Source organism: Bison bison, unplaced genomic scaffold (genome assembly GCF_000754665.1).
Source record: "Bison bison bison isolate TAMUID 2011002044 unplaced genomic scaffold, Bison_UMD1.0 scf7180017864295, whole genome shotgun sequence".
NCBI lineage: Eukaryota > Metazoa > Chordata > Mammalia > Artiodactyla > Bovidae > Bison > Bison bison.
In genome coordinates, this window is record NW_011494867.1 from 1,780,279 (window position 1) to 1,803,062 (window position 22,784).

At 52.0% G+C, this 22,784-nt stretch overlaps 1 protein-coding gene across 1 annotated transcript in view; it reads left to right on the forward strand.

Moving 5' to 3' along the window:
- ZNRF1 (zinc and ring finger 1, E3 ubiquitin protein ligase) overlaps nt 1-22,784 on the forward strand; it is a gene marked incomplete at its 5' end in the record, with an annotated part of 87,466 nt that overhangs the window by 63,070 nt on the left and 1,612 nt on the right. The window contains 3 exons of the mRNA XM_010850853.1: nt 13,487-13,582; nt 20,606-20,711; nt 22,050-22,141. Coding sequence (XP_010849155.1) covers nt 13,487-13,582; nt 20,606-20,711; nt 22,050-22,107 — 260 coding nt within the window. The remainder of the gene's footprint in view (nt 1-13,486; nt 13,583-20,605; nt 20,712-22,049; nt 22,142-22,784) is intronic.

Consider the following 22,784-nt stretch of genomic DNA (forward strand, 5'->3'; position numbering starts at 1 on the left):
GCCAGCACTCATCCTTGCAGATAACCCAGCTCAGCCTGCCGTGTGGCCGCGTGGCAGGGCCCGACCAGAGCTAACGGTTTCTGTGGAGCGTGTACAGCAGCGTGAGGTCCGCATCCTGAGACGATGCTGGGGGCTGTGGAGGGGTCTTCTGGCAGACCTCCAGTGACACGGAGGTCAGGGCTGTCAGCGTGAGTAGGTCGATGCAGGTCCCACAGTGCTAGGCAAATGGCGTTTTTCAGAATGAGCGGTCACCCAGATGAGAGTGTCCTGTCCATTCGCCGGGTGAGTCAGATGCTGGCTGAACATGATCTAATGGTGTGTTTAAGCGTTTTCTTTCTTGTAAGTGAAAAATCTCTATCAGGCTTATGTGCATCGGGATGGACAGTGCCTTCAGAAACCCAGAAATAAACTCTTGGTCCTGCATGGGTTTTGTGCAAAAATTTTTATCTTTGTCCTTTTCTCTTTGCTAACTCTCCTTCTCTCCTCCAACTGCACCTTCTCTGTCTCTCTCTCACACACACACCATTTTTTAAAAGTTACTTAAAAGTTGGAAATTTTATCGGTCAGGATCCCAGGACTTGGAAGAGTATGGGCTGACAATAGGGTGATTCCAAGTATAGTGCCATTTCTCTGGGAAAGTCAGCGGAGGGCACCTTTAACGTGTGAGGGTAGGCCTGCATGGCGCGTGTCCTGCTCAGACAGCATCCCCCTCAGAATCGGAAGAAGCGAGGCTCGCGTCTGCCGTCACTGTGGAGGCAGTCCCCATATCTCTGGGGGTGGTAACTGGCTTTTTTGCCTAAAACCCGGATATTACGTTCCCTTTGTCTCTTCTGAGGGAGGGGGCTCCTTGGCCCTGCTCCATGCAGTTGAGTTTATAAGGAGAAGCCTGAGCAGTCCTGCCTGTTCCACAGGTGCACTGCGGCATTGCCCAGACTCCAGAAAGCCCCCTCTAACCACGGCTGTGGGTGCTGGGTCCGGAGGATGTGGGCCTGTGCTGTGCTGGGGCTTGGAATGGAGGCAAGACCACCATTGAGAGGAAAGCATGGTACTTGGCTGAGTAACTGGGCATTTCCCAGCCAGCCTTGTCTGTCTTATTGCCTAGCTTATAGATAAGCCTAATATCTAAGAATCTGAAGGAATTCTGCCTTGATCCTTTGGGTCCTGGGCCATCTTCCTCTTTGAACAGATGAGCTATCCTTTAATTAAGACATCTCCATACTAAAAGCCAGATGTTCATCTGGAGACCACATCCACTGAGTCATGATTGGCTGCCCCTAAGTTTGGCCCAGCGTGCTAGCCATGCGATGAGGAGTTATCATTTGACAGTAATGTTTCCTGGTCAGTGGCTGGGGACTTGATCACTGTCACACGGAGCCTTTCATCCTTTTTGTATTTGTCCTTGCTCAGGCCCAGGTCATCAGACTGTCATGCCCCTTCTTGCTTCCCTCCACGCAGTAATCCTTCCAGGATAGTCCTTCCAGGGCCTCTTTATGGAAGAAATGGGTTAGAGGGTCAAGGGGAACGGGACCAGTTAGCAGCATAGCTCCTGCTCCTGGCAAATGCTTTTCCCGCTTTTCTCTTGGCCGGAGCGCTGGTGTCGCGCCCCACCTGGCAGGAGCGCAGCGGGGACTTGCCGTGGCCGTGGACGAGTTTGCAGTCAGCAGGCACATGCCCACATGCACAGCCTGCAGCTCTTGCCCTTGTTCCCATGATAGGCACTCCAGTGAGCCTGTTCTCATTTTGCCAATGAACGGGATAGATGTACTGATTGGGGTTCAGCCTGTATATTTAAAAAATATTTACGTATGTGTTTTTCATATATCCATTGATTGTAAGGCACATACATTTCACAATTTAACAACTAAACACAATTTAACTCTAAAATCAGGATGTGTCATATACTCACATGCCCAAATTACAACTGACAGCTTTTTTCTCTTTCTTGGAGGTTCATAATGGTGCCTCTTAAAATGATGGCAGGGGGGGAGACAAATCGAGAGAGTAGCTGACATATATACATTGCTGTGTGTAAAACAGATAATGAGCAGAAGCCTGCTGTGCAGAACAGGGAACAGCTCTGCTCTGTGGCGACCTAGAGAGGTGGGACCTTGGGGGATGAAGGGGGGTTCTAGAGGGAGGGGACATGTGTATCCTAGTAGCTGATTCACGCTGTTGTACAGTAAAAACTGGAACAGCATTGTAAAGCAATTATACTCCAATTAAAATAAATTGATGGCATCTTAGATTCCACAAAAATACATTACATAGGATAAGCTCATTTTTCACTTCTTTGCCCAAAGAATTTGTACATTTCCTCAAATAGGCAGATTTACTAGCAAGTCTCTGGATGTTCAAGTTGCACTAGGTGCAGCCCAGTAAAATGGCCACCTCATATTTCACATGACTGTGCTCTGCACAGAGCACTTGCATATCCACTGTTGGTTGGATTTTAGAACTATATTGGAAAGAAGGCAGGGTGCTATCCTATGCAGATATTACTGAGGAGCTTGTACAAAGCCACCTGGCTAGTGATAGAGAGAGCCTATTTCTTCTGACTCCTAATATAATTTTCTTTCTTCCAGACCAGTCAGCCTAGAATCCAGAAACAGCAAAAATACACTGGTGTCTCTTCCTTGCTTAGAGTAGAGAATGGAAGTCACTACTGAGAGAATCTTTATAGTAGGCAACAACTGGGAATCTAAACACCCACAGAAGAAGATAGCCAAGCACAGTATATTATTACTGTAGAATGCAGAGGCATTGAAAATGACACGTATGTGGACTGTTACTGATAAAAGTGAATGTATATTTAAAAGAGGGAAATGTGGATATGTGGGCAGAGAGGCTTCTAATCAGAATGCACTTCTCATTGCTTTGATTCAGCTGCCAACCGTTGACCTCTTCCAGTAAGCAGGGGCAGGCAGGGCCTGGAGGAGTCATAAAGGCTGAACTCCTGAGCAGATGCTAAGACAGAGAGGTTATGGAAAAGGAGACAAGAGACCCACCTGGAAGATGGAACCAAGACACTTGACATTACAAGTAGTAGGGGCACTCAAAGGAGAAAAAGGTAAAGGAAGTGGGTATCAGTGAGGACAGGCTAGAAATGGGTTAAAATGTAATAGCAAACAGTCCATATGGTCAGTAGTTTAACTCAGCAAGTTTATTTTCCCCCGTGATGCAGTAGCCAGTGCAGGTGTGGGAGGAGGGGGTTTTGCTTGTTGTTGTTGTTCATGAACGAAAGGTGACAGAGGCTTTGAATCATGAACTATTAATAGCACTTGAAGTGGGCCTGGAAGTGCATATATCACTTCTCCTATTTTATTCACCAAAGCAAATCACAATCCCACTGTCAACTTCAGACAGAGGCACATGTGTTCCTACCATACAGCCGGAAGGAGGAAAGCTAGAAATATTTGGTAAACGGCACTCCTGACCTACCATGAACGGAAAAAACTTAAGATACATCTAAGAGTATCCTAGTAATATTGCTTAACTCTTAGGATGGAAAGAAAAATCTTTCAAGGTTTCAGGCCAAAGGAACATACCATTTACAAAGGAAAAAGAACCACACTGCCATCAGATTTTCTATTTGCAACTCCAGGAAGCTAAAAAATGATAGAATTTTATCTGCAGACCACTGAGGAAGAAAGGAAGGCAACTCAAGAATCGTATACCCATGCAAACTTTTATCTAACATGGTTCAGTTCAGTTCACTTGCTCAGTCATGTCTGACTCTTTGCGACCCCATGGACTGCAGCACGCCAGGCCTCCCTCTCCATCACCAACTCTCAGAGCTTGCTCAAACTCATGTCCATCAAGTCGGTAATGCCATCCAGCCATCTCATCCTTTGTTGTCCCCTTCTCCTGCCTTCAATCTTTCCCAGCATCAGGGTCTTTTCTTCACATCAAAGTATTGGAGTATTGGCCAAAGTATTGGAGTTTTAGCTTTAACATCAGTCCAACCAGTGAACATTCAGGACTGATTTCCTTTAGGATTGACTGGTTGGATCTCCTTGCAGTCCAAAGGACTCTCAAGAGTCTTCTCCAACACCACAGTTTAAAAGCATCAATTCTTCGGCACTCAGCTTTCTCTATAGTTAAACTCTCTCATCCATATGTGACTACTGGAAAAACCATAGTTTTGACTAGACGGACCTTTGTTGGCAAAGTAATGTCTCTACTTTTTAATATGCTGTCTAGGTTGGTCATAGCTTCTCTTCCAAGGACCAAGTGTCTTTTAATTTCATGGCTGCAGTCACCATCTACAGTGATTTTCGAGCCCAAAAAAAGTCTGTCACTGTTTACATTGTTTCCCCATCTGTTTGTCATGAAGTGATGAGGCTGGATACCATGGTCTTAGTTTTTTGAATGTTAAATTTTAAGCCAGCTTTTTCACTCTCTTCTTTCACTTTCATCAAGAGGCTCTTTAGTTCTTCTCTTTCTGCCATAAGGGTGATGTCATCTGCATATCTGAGGTTATTGATCTTTCTCCCAGCAGTCCTGATTCCAGCTTGTGCTTCATTCAGCCTGGCATTTCACATGATATACTCTGCATATAAGTTGAATAAGCAGGGTGACAGTATACAGCCTTGACGTACTCCTTTTCCTATTTGGAACCAGTCCATTGTTCCATGTCCAGTTTTAACTGTTGCTTCTTGACCTGCATACAGATTTCTCAGGAGACAGGTCAGGTGGTCTGGTATTCCCATCTCTTTCAGAATTTTCCACGGTTTGTTGTGATCTACACAATCAGGTACTGGAAATCTTAGCCATAGCAATTAAGCAAGAAAAGAAATAAAACACATCCAGTCTCAGAAAGGAAAAAGCAAATTATCAAATGACACTTTTTCCAGCATTATATTATGAAAATTTCAAACATACAGAAAATTTGAAAAGTTTAGCTTATATATCTTACTTTTTGATGCATTTTATTTTAATGTAGACATTAGTACACCTCCCTCTAAATGCTTCATTCAGCCCGTCATTAACTACAGTTCAGTATTTGCTTACAGTTTTTTCTGATTGAGGTGAAATGTACACCAATGAAATCTCGAATCTTCAGCGTACATTCACAGAATTCTGACAGATACACGCATGTGTGTAACCTAAGCCCTCCCTGTGACACAGCATTTTCATCACCCCAAAAGCTTCTCTGAACCTTTTTCAATTAATCTCTGCCCCAACCGCTACCCCCTAGAGACAGCCACTGTGCTGATTTTTTCCACCGTAGATTAACTTTCCCTGTTCTAGAACTTTGTATAATTCTTATTACAGGTGCTCTTTCATGCACTTCACTCAGCATGTTTTTAATAATCATCTGTGTTCCATGTATCAGTAGTTTATGCTGCTTATTGCTGAGTAGTGTTCTAATTGCATTCCATGATTATATCACAGTTTATCCATTCTATTGATGATCAGCTGGGTTTTTTCAGAGATTTCTTGCTAAGAATAAAGCTTTGATGAATATTCTGAGACATATTCATATAGACATATGTTTTTGTTTCTTTTGGATAAATATTTAGACAGTAATTCTTGTGTTAGGAGGGCTCCAGTGATAAAGAATCCGCCTGCCAACGCAGACAATGCAAGAGACACTTGTTCGATCCCTGGTTCAGGAAGATCCCCTGGCGTAGGAAGTGGCAACCCACGCCAGAATTTATGCCAGGAAAATGCCATGGACAGAGGAACATGGTGGGCTACAGTCCGTGGGGCCACAAAGAATAGGATGTGATTAAGCAACTGCGCACAACAACCTCTTGGGTTAGGCTAAGTGTGTGTTTTGTCTTACAAAGAACTACCAGACCTTTTCCCAAAATGACTGTCTTCTTATGCTCCCTCCAAGAATATGAGAGTTCCAGTTGTTCCGTATCCTCACCAACATTTGTTGTTGTCAGTCTTTTAAACTTGAACATTTGACATTCTAATAAAGAAATGTATTTGAGTTCTCCAGAGAAACCGAACCAATGGGATATAAATATACATATATATATATTTCTGTTTCTCTGCCTTTTTATTCTCTGCAGGTCTTCCACAAATTGAATGATTCCAGCCCATACTGGGAAGGGCAATCTGCTTTACTCACTCTTTGAACTCAAATGTTAATCTCATTCAGAAACTCCCAGATATAATGTGTAACCAAATATCTGTGCACCCCATGACCCAGTAAACACAAAATTAACCAACACAACAGATAGGTTAAGTACATACACAGACAGACGCATTGGGTATTAAATTGATTTTAAGTATCTATCCTTGGGGCTGTCTCCTGATACTTGCTATGAGAATTCTGTTGACTCCTGGGACAGTAGGTGAGCCCCAGACTCTAGAACAAGAGGCTGAGTCCAGAAGAGGTGTGTCGAAAGAGGCAACAGTCAGAACTGGTGGGCCTTTCCCTAGTCCGGGATGTTCTGCAGGAGAGAATGGCCCAGACATCAACCCCTGATAAACTGTGCGTTGGTTTCCAGGTGTTTCTTTGATGGAGGGGGAGAGAGAGAAACAGTCAGTGTGTGTTAAGAATGTGATACTTACTCGTGTGCTCTTGGGGACACATTTCTTCGGTATAGAAAAATAAGTCATCCAGCGTTACCCTTTGGCCTTTCATTGTAATAAATCCCATTTAATAGAATTCATGTAGTCAAGTCTCACTTAACAGACATTAGGCACCACAAGAATGTGAGAGGGAGAAATCTGTCTGGCAGGACACCAGGCCCTGGTTGGTAGGGACAGAGTGGGGGGTGCTCCCTGCACCCCTCCGTGGGAGGAATTCCTTCAGCCCCCCACCAGGATGGAGGGCCTGCCTGGCGTGGCTTCCTTTTCCCTGGCTGCTGCTTCTGCGTTTTCTCCCTTTAGGTGATCCCAGAGACAGGCAGAACTGGGGCAGGGCTAAAATAGCGCATCAGCTTAGAGGGAGGGTCTGGAAGGGAACTGGGGCAACGTGAGAGCACGCATTCTGCCTGCCCAAGAAATCAGGTCTTAAAGGAGAAGGTTGCAGTTTTGGAAAATGAGAAAAGCTTTCCTTTGTATTGCAAGATAAATGCTGTAGAGGCACGAGGGAGTTGTAACTTGAGCTGGTTTTCCCCATCTTTCCTCAGTTGCTCTGCCGGTCAGATGGAAGCAGCTGGGTCAAGTCCAAGGGCCCAGTTAACCCTGTCCCAGAAGACGCTGGACGTGCATGACCACGTTTGTGTTCCTGGGTCCCTCTTGGCTCTCTGCCGGGGAGCTCACTGACACCATCTCCCTTTAACCCAGGATAGCAGGGGGACAGCCCCGCACCAGGTGCAGGCTTGTCCTGTCCCGGGAGCTCCGATCTTCGGTCCAGCGAGGATTCCCCCCACTCAGGCCAGACGCTTGTCGAACGACAGGAAGCAGCTGGGCTCTGGCCTTCACCTCTCTATGTAACCCTGGGCTGATCTGATAGCAAGAGGAAGAAGGAAGACGGGGTCTCCGTTAGGATCTCCCTCTTGACTGGGGGGTAGAAGGGTCCTGTAGCAGTGTTCATTCGGTGGAGCCCCCAGCACAGGCCTGGGGTGGAGATGAGTCCCCCGCGGTGCTCTGTCCTGTGCCCCTGCCTCTGCCACAGCCTGGGGGGCAGACAGGCTTGCGAGCCGCTGGCAGACGTGGCCGGCCAGCCCAAGCTAGCGGCGCCTCCTCCCTCCGGCAGACGAAGACACTATGCGGGCAGGGCCCTCCAAGAGAGATTAGACAGGGGGAGGCAGCGGGCGCGTGCTGTCTGCTCACCCCGCTTCCAGGGCTCGCTGGGCAGAGTCCTCAAGAGTCCCACCTGGAGCTTGCGTCCTCATGAAGTACAAGAGAGCATCTCTTTCCCAAATTTCCTGAGTGCTGATGAGGTTGCATGAAGCTGACGGAAATCATGTCAGTTGGATGACTTCAGGGACCACTGTTTGATCTTTGTTTGCTGGGCTGATTTTAGTTCAGTTGGGACTTTTTTTTCAAAGTGGTATCAAAATTTCCTAGATTTTTTTTTAACCGTCAGGTGGCTCATAGAGATCATAGTGCCGGGGACAGGAGTTCATTCCCTGGTCAGGGAAGTAAGACCCCACGTGCAGCAGCGGATCTAAGCCCAACTTCGGGGCAACTAGAGAAGCCCTTGCAGCAACAGAGACCCAGGGCAGTCAATAAAAATAAAAGAGGCATTTTAAAATCAGCCATTTCACGTGAAAAAGATCACAGTACTTGTCATCGTAGGGCTGTTGGTGCTGAGCCGGGAGTGCACAGCTCCAAGCAGTGCCTGGGGCAGCAGAGCGCCGGTGTCCATCCTGATCATGCAGACCTTTCCGGACGGGAGCTGGGATCACTAGTTCCCCCACCCCCCAGGCTCTCTGCATTTTACCTTTTGCTCTTCGTATTTTACCTTTTGCTCTTCACTTTCCATTTAAAAGGTAGTTTGCAAACTCAGCATCTTACAACCAATGCTACAGGCTCAGTGCCAAGAGGAAAGCAGAACTCGGTCCTTCCGTATTAATAGAACTTCCACGGGAAAATAAAGTTATCTCTTGGTACAGTTTGTGGGATTATCCAGGACCGCGGTTGCTTCAGGGGGCATGGCTGGGACGATGTGGAAGGCTTGAGATGGATGTTTGAGGATGCCTTGTGTGTGTGTGTGTGTGTGTGTGTGTGTGTGTAGCGTTTCACGTCCCTTTTGCCGTGTGACCCTCCTGCACTGATTGGCGTGTCCCACGGTCCCGGGAACACAGTGCTTGCTGGGAGGCGAGACTCCCTGGCTATTGGGTTCCAGCCCTGACCCTCTGGCTGCATTGCCTTGGGCAGGTGACCTACCCTGGTGTCCTCTTCTACAAAATAGAGTTAACGTTAATGCTGATCCGCCTCATATTCCCAGCAAATGAGAAGACCTGTAAAGCTGCCCAGATCAGCGAAAATGCGGTTGATGATCACCTGCATGAGTGGGTGCCTTAGAGGTTAGGGACCTGGTGGGTACAGTTCCCTGTCGGCTGTACAGGAAGCGCCATTCACAGTGCTCCAGAGTCCTGTGCTCTGAAGAGAGGGGCCCAGCAGAGATGGCCATGGTCAGCCCCAGCACACTTTTGCATGACCTGTGGCCAAGGTGCCCCGCTGGTCCGTCTCCCCATTCCTCACCGCCCCCGCCCCTTCCCCGTTACGGCCAAGGTGCCCCGCTGGTCCGTCTCCCCATCCCTCACCACACCCCCCCCTTCCCCGTTACGCACTGCCTGGCTTGCTGGTGGTATGCCTTTGTTCAGCGTCATCTTAGCCCGCTTCCAGATTTCTTATTTGATCCTCCAAAGGGAAGTAGATGTCTCTCTTTTTCAGATGAGGAACTGAGGTCCAGGGAGAGTAGATAACTTGCCAAGGTCTTGAGGCTGGAAAACCCGGGTCATCTTGGCCTTCCCCACTCACATGACAACAGACCCTGAGGTTTTTTGTTTTTGTTTTTTTTTTAGCCTTACACACACACACACACACACACACAAACGCAGAGGTAAGTGATGGAAATGGTACTGACCCTGCTTTCATTAGAATATAGGTCTTTCCTACTATAGTGGCGCTTCCTCCAAGACCTAGTATTTCCCAGCCCACCTCTTTTTGAAAACTCCGTTCTGAGGTGTGTTTCCCAACACCACCAAGCAATTAACTTAATTCTGAGGGTATCTACCTGGAGATGGCATCCGATCCCACAGGCTCAGCCCCCAAGGACGGCCCCCACTTCCAAGGCCAGTCACAAGCCTGGGTTGTCACCTCCTCTTCTGTCCAGCTGCCTGTTAATTGGAGGTTCCCATGCCCCGTTCCTCTCCCAGACCTCAGAAACATTTCACTCACTAGACCAACGGTTTATTATGCAAAGATGTAACTCAGGAACAGCCCAGGGAGAGAGGTGCACAGGGTCAGGTCGGGGGAAGAAACGCAGAGCCACACTGGCTCCAGGCACACCGCTCTCCTCAGACCTCCAGCCAGAGAGCTCTCAGACCCTCTCCTTGGGGGTTTAATGGGGATTTCATCACATAGGCATGATCGATTAAATCCCTGGTGACTGATCCAGCCTCTAGGTCAGGGGTGGGGCTGGAAGTTCCAGTCTTCTAATCACATGGTTGGTTCTCTCGGCAACTGGACCCCATCCTTGGGTTATCATCTAGGGACTTTCCGAAAGTCACCTTATGTACGTGGACTGTGGTGCAGTTCAAAGGGGATGGCTATGGATAAACAGCCCTTTAACTCTTTCACCTTTGGTTCTGGAGCTGTTTCAGGAAGTGATGACAAAAGACCAGATGCTGTTGGCCTTTCGTTAGTGGATTCCAAGGGTTTTAGTTTAGGTCTGTGCCAGAAACAGGACAAAGGCCAAATGTATACTTCTGATTAGAAATCACAGTATCACACCCACAGTCAACTCTTTCTTCTCCAACGGCGAGGACTTTAGGTTGGGAGCTAAGAAATCTGATTCTGGTCTCAGCTCAGCCCCTCAGTTGTTTGGCTCTTGGCCTCCCAGGGTCTCTTTCTTTATCTGTACGATGAGAGGATCGGCCTAAACGTGTGAATCTCAGCTTGTTTTTTCCTAGGACATAAATGTCTAGTGACGTTTCCTCCTAGACCTTTCTTGCCGGGTGTCCCTTTCTCGCAGCATCGTAGCTGTAACTTGACCCTTCTCCTATACTCAGGGAATCACAGTGGGGTGCAAAGGTTTGAATGATGCCATTGTAACAACTATGACTGTTCTAAGTAATCAGAGATGTGAGTAATGTACAAGGTGAAGGGTTTTTCTTTAGTGAGAAGTCACTTTACCACCTCCCAGTGGCCACATCAGGACGTGGTATCTGAGGACCTGTCAGGTCCATCCTGGGCTCCCCTCAGCCCTGCGACCTCAGCCTGCAGGCAGGGTCCTAAACTTCGCCAGTTTAAAGTGAAAGCATCTTGTAGTCACTTAAAGTGTTGCAAAACCTTGGTCTTTTGAGTGAGAAGGAAGGGTGAACAACTGCTCTCTCAGTGGCTGGTCATTCTGTGGAATGTTATTGAGTATGAGTATTGGTGAATTTGCAGGACACAGGCCTGAGGCAGATTCAGGGAGACAGAAGGACGAGGTTAGAAGAGCATTCTCACTGTGCCAGACTCACCTGTGCTGGGACGCGGGGTGGACCCTCCCTGCTCATGTTTCTTTTCTGTGTTCTGGTTTTGTCTTTGATGGATTCACAACCACCCAGAGATCAGAAAATACAGCCCTTTCTCAAAGCTCAGCCAGAGTCCTTGAGATGACAGCACTTCCAGGACTTTTTAGCCAACGCACATAGACGCTGAGTATCTCTGAGGGAAGGGGCTGGGGGAGTGGGGTCGGTGCCGCAGAGTCTGAGGTCCGCTTTGCCCGGAGCAGGCCGGACTGTGGGTGTTCTGTCTGGTTCTGGAGCTCAGAGCCCTGTCCCTGAAGAGAGGAGGGTTTGGAGAAGACTTCATGCCACGGGTTTGTGCCCTGCCCGGGAGCCGGCCCGCTTCTTGTCTCAGCACTGCCAGCTGTCCAGGTCAGGGGCTGCCCCGCAGAGTGAGCGAGCCCCCTCAGGAAGGACACTGAGGAAGCTGTGAGCTCCTCTTTGCCTTGAACCCTCTCCTCATGGTAGATACTGCTCCTGCGTCCAGTGAAACTGTGTGTGGACATTTAGGCTGAAAATTAACGGAAGGGTCAAATCTTCACAACAGTATTTAGACGTCCTGTATTTGACCTGGAAACTCCAGACTGGGAAAGTAGGGGTTATGGTCGCATAAGGGAGACACTGTGGTGTTTAAAATTTGATGTGGACAAATAAATAGATGACTTCTCAGTCTTTTTAGTAGAATGAAAGTGAAGTAATCTATTTGAAAACAGTAGGGTTTTTTTTTTTTTTTGCTCCACTGTGCAGCCTGTGGGATCTTAGTTCCCTGACCAGGGATCAAACCTGGGAAAGCAGAGTCCTAACCACTGGACCACCAGGGAATTTCCCATTTGTTTTGTTTTTAAATATTTGTTCATTTGGCTGCACCAAGTCTTCATTGAGGCATGTGGGATCTTTATTTTCAGCATGCAAGATCTAGTTCCCTGACCCAGAGATGGAATCCAGGCCCCCTGCATTGGGAGCACAAGAAGAGTCTTAGCCACCGGAGCACCAGGGAGGGAGTTCCCCCTTTGAAAAGTAATTTTAATAAAAGTAAAATGGGGAAAATTGGAAAGATTTGTATTTATCTGTAAAAATCTGTACTCATCTGTAAAAATCGGTCAGAAGATAATTTATAAAAAAGCAATCAATGCATAATGGAGTTCAGCTCAAAAGGTTCTCCGCCAAAATATCCAGCGCTGATACAGTTTGATGAAACTCCCCAGGTGTGTAATGAGTAAACTTCCTGGAGAATAAAACAGCAGGGTCAGTCGCCTGCGGTTGTGAAACAGCTGTCACTCTTGGAGACATGTGGCCAAGGCATGTGCGGCATTTGGGAGTGCTCTGCAGGGCCACCCCACTGCACGCACACTCTCCAAGGACAGCTGCGGGGGCCGCGGGAGGGAAGGTGCTCCGGCTGAGGGGCGGAGGTGCCCACACCTGTAGGGGTTCCTTCCCCAGGCAATCTAGCTAAGTGGTTTGAGGGCCGGAGGCGGAAGGATGTTAGCTTTTTGTTATTCAAAGACAGACTGTTCTATCACCTTGATTCGCTCAATGACTCCCTGTCCCCACTGCCCACTAGACCCCCTTGGGAAAGGATCTGAATGCAAAGAAAACTCAAGTCGGGTGCCAGAGATGGCTGGTAGGCTTCGGCAAGGGGCATGACAAGGGTGTTCAGTTTAGTTCAGTCGCTCAGTTGTGTCCAACTCTTTGCAACCCCATGAGCCGCAGCACGCCAGGCCTCCCTGTCCATCACCAACTCCCGGATCCCACCCAGACTCATGTCCATTGAGTTGGTGATGCCATCCAACCATCTCATCCTCTGTCGTCCCCTTCTCCTCCCGCCTTCAATCTTTCCCAGCATCAGGGTCTTTTCAAATGAGTCAGCTCTTCGCATGAGGTAGCCAAAGTATTAGATTTTCAGCTTCAGCATCAGTCCTTCCAACGAACACCTAGGACTGATCTCCTGATGGACTGGTTGGATCTCCTTGCAGTCCAAGCAACTCTCAAGAGTCTTCTCCAACACCACAGTTCAAAAGCATTAATTCTTCAGCGCTCAGCTTTCTTTATGGTCTGACTCTCACATCCATACATGACCACTGGAAAAACCATAGCCTTGACTAGACAGACCTTTGTCGGCAAAGTAATGTCTCTGCTAAGGGTGAGCCTCCATGAAAAAAATGGGAGTTGGAGGCTATAACAAAGAAACGAAATGCTGGTTGCCTTAATGCAGAAGTCAGTTGTGGGGTGTATCTAGACTGTCATTCTCTGTGTTGATTCTGAGCCCACATGGCCAGAGTCACACAAGAGTTTCTACCTTTATTATGGATATGCTTGATTTGGGGAAACAAAACATTTCATTCTGTTCTCTCTTCTTTCAGGTTTCAAGTGCCCCATTTGCTCCAAGTCCGTGGCTTCTGATGAGATGGAAATGCACTTTATAATGTGTCTGAGCAAACCTCGTCTCTCCTACAACGGTGAGGGCTTGGCTGGGGCGGGAGGCAGGGGTGGCCTCTGGGCAGCTTCTGCACCCTGCCTCCGAGTGGGAAGGGTAAGGGGAGTGGCACAGGGCGGGAGTCCCTCAGGAGGCTAGTGCGCCCCGTCCTTCCTGCTACCCGCTTAGCTCCTCTCGCATCTGGTCGGGAGACAGGCCTTGGTCACACACAGCTGACAGCTGAGGGTCTGCGGGAGCGCCAGCTCTCTGTGGGGAAGGGGAGTCCCGGCCGAGCTTTGCACGACCGGCTTAAGCCTGACTGTCCAGGGCAGAACAGATGTGATGTGTGGACACCTTTGGGGACTAAGAACTGACCCGCCACCTCGGGGCTGAGCATGAGTACATCAGGGGACTCCATGAAACCCCAGTCCCCCGCCACGACACCCCGTGGACAAAGTGAAAGTGAACACCTGCCTAGCGTGCTGTGCAAAGACGTGCATGCGTGCTCGGTCGCTTCAGTCGTGTCCCACTCTTTGGGACCCCATGGACTGAAGCCCACCAGGCTCTGTCCATGGGCTGCTGTTTCCTCGGGATCAAGCCCCAGTACCTTGCCTTGGCACGGGTGTGCTGTGTTGCCCTCGATGTCCTCCTGGCCTCACTCAGCCACACTCAGACTGAGTCCCCTCAGAGGGAGCAGAGATTAGCCAGCCAGCCGGAGGCCTGGCCGTGACTGTTCTTGGTCTGTTCCCATTGTCTGCCTCCTCTAGTTGAAAAGCCTTCCCTGGTGGCTCAGACAGACAGTAAAGTAGCCACCTGCGATGTGGCAGACATGGGTTCGATCCCTGGGTTGGGAACATACCCTGGAGAAGGGGGAACAGTATTCTTTCCTGGAGAATTCTATGGACAGAGGAATCTGGTGAGCTACCACCCATGGGGTTGCAAAGAGTTAGACACGATGGAGTGACTTTCACTTGGGAGCTTCCCTGGTGGCTCAGATGGTAAAGAATCTGCCTGCAATCGAACCTGGGAGACCCGGGTTCGATCCCTGCTTTGGGAAGAGGAGGAGGAAATGGCAACCCACTCCAGAATTCTTGCCTGGAGAATCCCATGGACAGCAGAGCCCGGTGGGCTACAGTCCATAGAGTCGCAAAGAGTCAGACACGGTTGAGCGACTGACGTACACACAGTCGAAAAGCCATCTCTTTGGGGGCAGGGGAGGGGAGGGTGTGCATGAGAGAATGGGTGTGTGAATGTGAACAGGAGGACCTCTTTTGTAAAAGCCAGTCCTTAATCACCCAAGGCAAAGAGCAGCATGTTGCTTCTGGTCCCATCAGTGGAATTTGTCTTAAGGCGAAGAAGGTGCCTCGCCCCTCTGCGGCACAGTTAACACAAGCGGTCTTTGTCTAAGGACACCTACACCTTCCAGGTATGAGGAAGGCATTTGCCACTGGGGTCTGTATATGGAGTGCAAGTCTCCAGGGCTGCTCTGGGGCCTGTTCTGAGATACGGCACAGGCCTTTTGGGGCCTTAAACCAAAATCCCAGTTCGGACCTCTAGGCCGTATTTTACTAATGACTTCTTATCATCTTACTCTGTCTTTTCTACCAAAAAAGGAAAAAAAGAAGAGATTTAAGGCATTTGTGAGGTGTAAAACTCTCAATCTTTCTGGGAAGGGGATGATCTGAGACTTTCTTAGTGGGTATGTGCTGTTTCTTATGAAGATTTACTGAAATTCCTGGTCACTCCCGGGAGATTCCCCATCTACACACACACACACACACACACACACCCTTTCTGTAGATGCTAGCACCAATTGGGGAAATTTTTAGGAAACTGATAGCAGTTATATAAGGTGAAATTAACCACCAAAGAGTTGGGGGAAAAGAAACCTCCTAAATGAGGCTGATAGAAAGTAGTATTTTTCTTATTATGAGGGTTGGCCTGAGCCATGGGTTGGAAGGCCTCCAGTAGCCGCCTGCCAGATTTTTTTTTTTTAAAAGGTCAGTTTAGGAAGGGCAAGACTAGTTTAACTGGTTCACCCAGTGCTCAGGAGAAGCGTGAAGACCAGGAGCTGGTGCTTCCGCATGGGCACCGGGCCCATGAGTCGGGGTGACGTGATGCAGTGGGGGTGCACCCCAGAGCACAGGCTCTCCTGTCCTCTCTTCTCCTCTGCGGGCAGCTCTGAACCCAGAATGGATGCCTCAAGGGTCAGAATGGAGTCGGGGGACTCATTTGCTTGGATACATGTGGCCAGCTTGATAGGGTCTTGTCATTTCTCTCCCTTTTCAGTGTCTCTCTGTGGTTCTGAGACTGGGGCAACTTGCATCCTCAAGAACACACACTCAGGTTTTGACCTTCATGTTGGTCAGCTAGTAGAGTGAATCTGGAGGTGAGGGGCCTGGTTCTACCGTGAACAGAAGGGTCACAGTCCTGGGACCGAGGAGGCCCGGATTCCGCGACCAACAGGGCTCCTTGGCTCTGGGAGAGCCTGGCATGTGGCAGGCTCTTTTGCCAGCAATATTCAGCGAGCTTGTTGGCTGTCAGAGCAGCTTTAAAAGCTCCTGTCTGCTTAGCTTTCTTCTGGGGCACAGACCTATGCCCTGCTTCTTAGGTCCTGCCTGCCCACCTCTCCTCTCTGCCAAAGGTCATCGCCTCCAGCTAAATGCTGAATGTCACACAAGGTTTCTTTAAAGGAAAGGGACTCTGGCTCCCCTCAAAGTAGGTGTGCCTCCTGCTCGTTTACCCGCCACCAGCAGACTTATGCCCATGGTGCTTGTTTGGCCTGTGTCTCTGCTCTCAGGGACCCCGTGGTTGTGATGGAAGTGCCTTTTCTTGGGCCTTGGGGAGCCAGGTCCTGGCTGGGGAGTTTGCCCAAGCCAGTCGGGGCTCTGCCGGGAGCTATTACTGATGCTAGGAGTGGCTGAGTCTGATGCCCTGGGATCTGTCTAGGGGTGTCTGTGCAGGTGCCCTTCCTGCAGAGGAAGGGCAGGAGCGGGCTCTTGGCTTGCTGTGCATGAGGCGTGGGTGAGAGGGAGCCCTGGGGAGAGGGGACTGAGGGGCCCCCGGGCAGCCTCTATAACAGGAAGCCCCTCGGGCCTGAGGACCCCCCTCTGCTTGTCATGATGGAAGCCCAGCCCACCTGGGCAGCACTGGCAGTCCGGGGGCTGGGGTGGGACACCGCTGCTGGTAGGGGAGCGCTCCACTCAGAGTCTCCCCTTCGCCTGGAGATTCCCCAGGAAGGGAGCTGGCATGGCCTGGTGTGGGTGGCACTGCACCTTCCCGGTCCCTGGTAGGCTGCAGTGCCAGGCTCTTGGGTACCTGGCGTGGAGGTGAGGCCATGTGGAGCCTGTCTGGGGCGTGTGTGGGGCTTCTCCTTCTGGCTCCCACTGTCCTGCTCGCCAGGGCTGTGACCGCCATAGGCCTGGGGACGTGGGTTCAGCCCCCAGTGCCCACACCCACCTCCGTGCCCCTCCAGAGTCCCACTGGGCGACGTCAGGCCTGTGCTCCCCACAGCCAGGCTCCTCCCCCTACCCGAAGGGAGGGCCGCAGCCGTCTGTGAGGTGGGTGCTGGTTTCCAGCTCCAGAGGAGAGACTGTCGCCTGGTCTCTGAAGGACGGGAGCAGGTTGGCCAAGTGGAAGGAGCAGCGCTGGGGTCCTGGCTGCTACCCTCAGCCTGAGCTGCAGCCCTGACCGTGCAGCGTCTTCGGGGTTCAGCGGGCTGTGTGGACTCTGGTGGCCTGCAGCTGGCCCCAGAGAAGGAGGGCTCCCTCTTCTCTTCCTCCTCAGCCGCTCCTCTGATGAACGGCAGCTGTCAGGGACAGGCAGAAGTGCGCCGCCACCTCCCACCCTCGCCCCGGCAGCAGGACGCACTGCCCGCCACCCTGGGCTGTTTCTCTGGTCTGCCTTGGAGCTGAGCGTTGGCCCTGTCAGCACCACCCCTCAGGCCAGTCTCACTTCCATGCTTCCTCCCAGGCCAGAGACCCTGGCTTTGCATGCAGTGTCAGGAAGCTGGGGCTTGTGGGGCTTGAGGAGAAAGAACAGCTTGGTTCTGTGTTCTCATTGGCCAGGATCAGTCAAGCCCCCGAGCTCTGGGGACCTCAGGGTGCCCAGCCCAGAGGCACTGGAGTCCATCTGCATAGTGACCTCAGCGTGGTTCGGGGTCCTCTCCTTTGGGCGGCAAGGTCCCCTGGCAGCTGGCAGCGGTCTCCCAGCACGAGCGAGCAGAAGTCCTGTAGGATCTGGGTGGCGGCCAGACTTCAGCTTCAGCCATGTCCCTGCCGCTGCTGGGCACCCAGGGACACCTGGGGCTCCTGATTCCTAGCGCCCCAGGGATTGGGACAGGAAGTTTTACTCAACCCGCTCAGACCTGTTGCCGGATTTGGGCTCCTCCTGCCTTCCGCAGTGGGGAGATGCCGCTTCCTGGGCTCTGTGCTGCGTGTGGGCACTGCCTGCTTCCCTGAGCTCCCAGGGTCCCCAGCCCGCTCTGACTTCAGCAAGGTATCTGGTTCTCTGGCCGCCTTGTCTCTGTTTGCCAATCAGGAATAAAACCAGGTGTCCTGCCTGGCTTGTAAGATCCTGAGGCTTATTGAACACACACACATAAAATCTCAGTGTGTATCACTGGCCGTGTCCACAATCAATTAAAATCTTTCAGGAGTGAGGAATTCTCCTGCTTCAGGCTCTGCTGTTTTCACATCCAGAAGCCACCCTCTGGATATTTCTCCTGTGGTTTTGAGAACATCAGGGTAGCCTTTTGCTGACTTTGCCTCTTTTCACCTGCCTTTCAAATACTAGAGTTCACCTGGTTCAGTCATCTGCCCTCTCTGGGTTTGTCTAATCTCTGTATCCCCCACCTCCCGCTGTGGCCCACATCTCTCCTCTAAACCCCAGATCTGGACTTGCATGAATTCTGGGAGGTTTCTGTGGCCGTGTCCCTGGGGAGATTCCTGCTCAGCACCTCCCACCCATCGCTGAGCTCATTGTTCCGTCCCAAGCCGTCCTCCTCCTCCTGGGCTCCCTCCCGTCATGACGAGCGCCCGCCCGCCGCCCCCCCTCCCCAGTTTGCCCAGCTGCCCCAGTTCGTGTCAGCCTCCCACCCCCAGTGCTGGCGCTGGCCTTGAGTTCCCCTCTCCTGCTGTGCTGCGTCAGCCTCCGGAGCGGGCTGCCCACCGAGGGCTCTTCCAGTCACTCTTAGTGGTTTCAGAAGACCAGATGTGATCAGAGCGTGACTCCAGGGCCCCTCAGTGAACCAGAGAAAGCCCAGGCCCCGCAGCAGAATGCAGGTCCCACGCCTGTCCTCAGGAAGTTGGTCTCTCCTCCCCACATGGCCCCATGACTCTGCAGCAGTGTCCTTCCCCCCAGGTGCGCAGATGCTGTCCCCTTGCCTGGAACACCCCTCCCTGAGCCGTCCCCACCCCTCCCAGACGTCTCCCACACTTGTCACATCTGGATCTGTGTGCGTCCTAAGAGTTCCAGGAATCCCTGTGCTGTTCATTTCCGTCTTGTTCAGCCTCCTCTGCTGGGCTGTGAGTTTCTTGAGTCCTGAGACCATGGCTTATTCACTTGAGTCACCAGTGCCCAGAATGTCACAGGGACGTCCTAGAGGGTGTTGGCCTGGCCCCCGGCTCTGCTCCTACTGTTGTGTTTACGGCTTCACCCGGGGCATCTTCCTTCCATTCATTCTTTTCTGGTGGGAGCATAAGGTGTCTTTTTTTTTTTTTCCAGTTCAGTTCAGTTCCATCGTTCAGTCGTGTCTGACTCTTTGCGACCCCATGAATCACAGCATGCCAGGCCTCCCTGTCCATCACCACCTCCCAGAGTTCACTCAGACTCACGTCCATTGAGTCGGTGATGCCATCCAGCCATCTCATCCTCTGTCGTCCCCTTCTCCTCCTGCCCCCAATCCCTCCCAGCATCAGAGTCTTTTCCAATGAGTCAACTCTTCGCATGAGGTGGCGAAAGATTTTCCCTTATTTAATTGAGTTAAAATGTGTTTAACACACAAGTAACAGTGTTGTAGCATTTAGGACATTCACAACCTTATGCAACCACCGTCTCTGTCTAGTTGCAAACATTTCATCACCCCAGAAGGACCTCGTTGTATGATTCCACTTAAATGAAGGATCTAAAGGAATCAACAGTCAACTCCATAGAACTGGAGAGCAAAGGGTGGATGGCAGAGGAGAGCGAAACAGGCAACTGCTATTCAACAGGTAGAAAATTTCAGTTACCTAAGATGAATAAGTCTCCAGGTCCGCTCTGCAACATGATGCCTATAAGCAGTAGTGTACTGTACTCTTACATTTTTATCAGGAGGGTACATCTCATGTTACCACAAGAAGAAGGAAAATCCTTTACTCATGAAGCACTCACTCTCCAGTGCCCCTTGACCTAACTTTTTGTCTCTAAATTTTCCTCTTCTGGACATTTCGCATGAAGGGAATCGTCCGGCCGGTGGCCTTTTGCGTCTGGCTTCTTTCACTCACACCATGTCGTCGAGGTGCGTCCATGTCGCAGCCCCCATCAGCCCTTCACCTTTCCTGGCTCAGTGATACTCCACTGCGTGGGTCCAACACACGCATGGTTCACTGATGGTTCACTTCTCCATCAGCTAGTGGACGTTTCCCACCCGCTGTTGTGAATAATCCTGCGTGCACTTATATTGGCTAGAGTGCCTGTTTTTCCCTCATTCTTGCCTAGTCCAACTCTCTTCATCACCGTTTTTTTTCCCCGAGCCAGAAATCAGTGTCCTGGCGTGTGTGTGTGTTTAGAGGGAACGTCTGTCCGGGGAGCCAGTTTGTCTCGTGCTGCCTAGCTCCCTGTGTCTCCCTCTCCCTTCCATTTTCATCCTCTGTCTGCTGGGCTGCGTATTTGGTGATTAATCCCATTTTGTCCTCAGATAGTTGGCGTGTGGTTTACATGTCTGGTGTCTGCAGTGAGGACCTTCACGTCAAGGTCCACCTGGGGCTTTCACCCACTCAGGCGGCCCACGCCGTCCCAACCGGCTCTCAGACCCCTGCCAGCTGGTGACTGACCCCCGTCCTCTCCCGCTGTCCCCTCTCTGCAGATGACGTGCTGACTAAAGACGCGGGTGAGTGTGTGATCTGCCTGGAGGAGCTGCTTCAGGGGGACACGATAGCCAGGCTGCCCTGCCTGTGCATTTATCACAAAAGGTATGAGGGAGCTGGCAGGCCCAGCTCTTCCACACTCAGACCCCAGAGGGCTCCTTCCCTGTGGTGGGAGGAAAGAGCCAGCCGTCACAAGGACCCTGAACAGGGTCGAGGCAGAGGCCAGCAGGCGGGGACGTCTGGACGTGCAGGGCGCAGAGCCGGGGAAGCCTGTGGATCCCTGGCCCCCTGGAAGGTTGGGTATCTGTGTGTCTCCTTGAGCCCCCCCTGCTCCGCAGTGTGCAGAGACTGGTCTGTGCCGCGGGGTCTGCGCGGAGGGAGGTGCTGGCTGGCCCGCCCCGCTCCCCGGCCCCAGGCCCCACCCCATCGGGGCCCTCGAGGCTCCTCCCAGGCCCCGCCCCTCGCCCCCAGAGGCCCCGCGGGCGGTAATATTCACTACCTGTGGGGCTGGCGCCTCCATAGTTAACAGGGCCGAGATTCGTCCTCAGGCTCCAGCTCGAGCCTGGGTCTTGTTTCCAATTGGAAAGAAGATGCCTCACTCAGGACGGGACGCTGCCCCGTGCCACCCGTGGCCACACTACTCTCGGCCCTTGGGGTCCCAGAGCCGCGTCTTGACGCAGGCTTTCCTGAAGCCTGACTGGGGCCGCCGGCCACAGGCCGCACTCGGATGCGGTTGCTGCTGGGAGGGCGCGAGTGAGGGCCGGGGAGCCGGGCCCGGCGCCAGGCCGGCAGCGTCCCGGCAGGCACTGACCAGAACTGAGGACAGGACTCTCGCTCTGGGGGAGACTTACGCAAATAGCCAGTCTGGTTCCTGTTTCGAAAAGACAGGCTCGGACACCCCTTTCTATGACCCCAGGACTTCACTGCCGGCCTTTGCCTGGCGCTCCTGAGTTCCCCCCCTGGCCACCTTCTCCTGGGAAGGGCTGGCTGCTGGCTGCCCGCCACAGCCGGGCAGAGCAGTGGGGTCTCCTGAGAAGTCACCGCCAGGGAGGGAGCCTCAGGAGACAGCCCGCTTAGGGCGCTGCCCAGCCTTCCTCGCCCTTCAAGCCTTGGAGACGGTCGCCTGGCCGCCCCTCGCAGCCCCCCCGCACTCCCCGTCTCTCTGGTAGTTGTGCCATCTTCCCGGACTCCACGCCTCCGAGGCCTCATCCCTCTCTAGGCCACTCTCCCCACTTCCTATGGGCCTAGGCCCACGCCACCCCACCTTATGGCACGGGGCCTCCGGCTGAGCCAGCACCCACCTGAGTGCCCTGCTCCTTCCCGCCAGTAGACAGTGGGTGTCGGGTCCTCGCGGGTGAGACGTAGGAATTCTGCTCGGAGACCCGGCCCTGAGGAGCAGCTGCTCAGCCAGTGACGCGCCCCCCTTGCCGTCTCCCCCCTCAGTTGCATAGACTCGTGGTTTGAAGTGAACAGATCTTGTCCAGAACACCCTGCGGACTGACCCTGCTGGGCTCGCTTGCTGACTCCTCTCAATGGTGAGCCAGTGACTGGGGGCCTGGAGTGGGGAGGACGTTGCTGAGCTGGCTTCACAAACCCCCGCCTCCCCACTGAAAGGGGTCGGGGGAAGAGGGTCTAAGCAGCAGTGCTTCTGTGGGGTGGGAGTGGTTCCTGGGAAGCCTGAGAGTCCACTCTTGCATGGTCGTCCAGAAGAATCTGGACGGGTGGAGTTGGGGAAAGACCAGTGTGATCCAGACGTTGAGAGCAAATCTCCCTGAGAAGGTTCAGCAGGAGCCTCAGAAAGTGCTGGGTGGGGGGAGCCTGTGCCTTGTACTCCCTGGGCTGTGGAGCAGGTCCTCACCCCGGTGGGGGGGTCCTGCTTCTTTGGGAATGGGGACATCTCGCTTGCACCCCCATGTGGACATCACGGTCATTGAACAGGACCGCGCACTGTCCCTGCAGCACTTGTCAGCAGTCAGCTGACCAGGTTCTTGCCTCCCCTGGCCACCTCCCTCACCCCACTCCAGATGAGTCGGGGGCCTCCAGGCCAGACTTGGGGCCCCGCCACCACAGCCCAGGTCCCTGGCTGCGCTGCAGACCAGCCCAGCCAGCTTCCTCCCCAGAAAGGGGAGTGCCCGTCAACTGGTGGGCATTTCCCACCCTGTAACCATTGTATAGCCC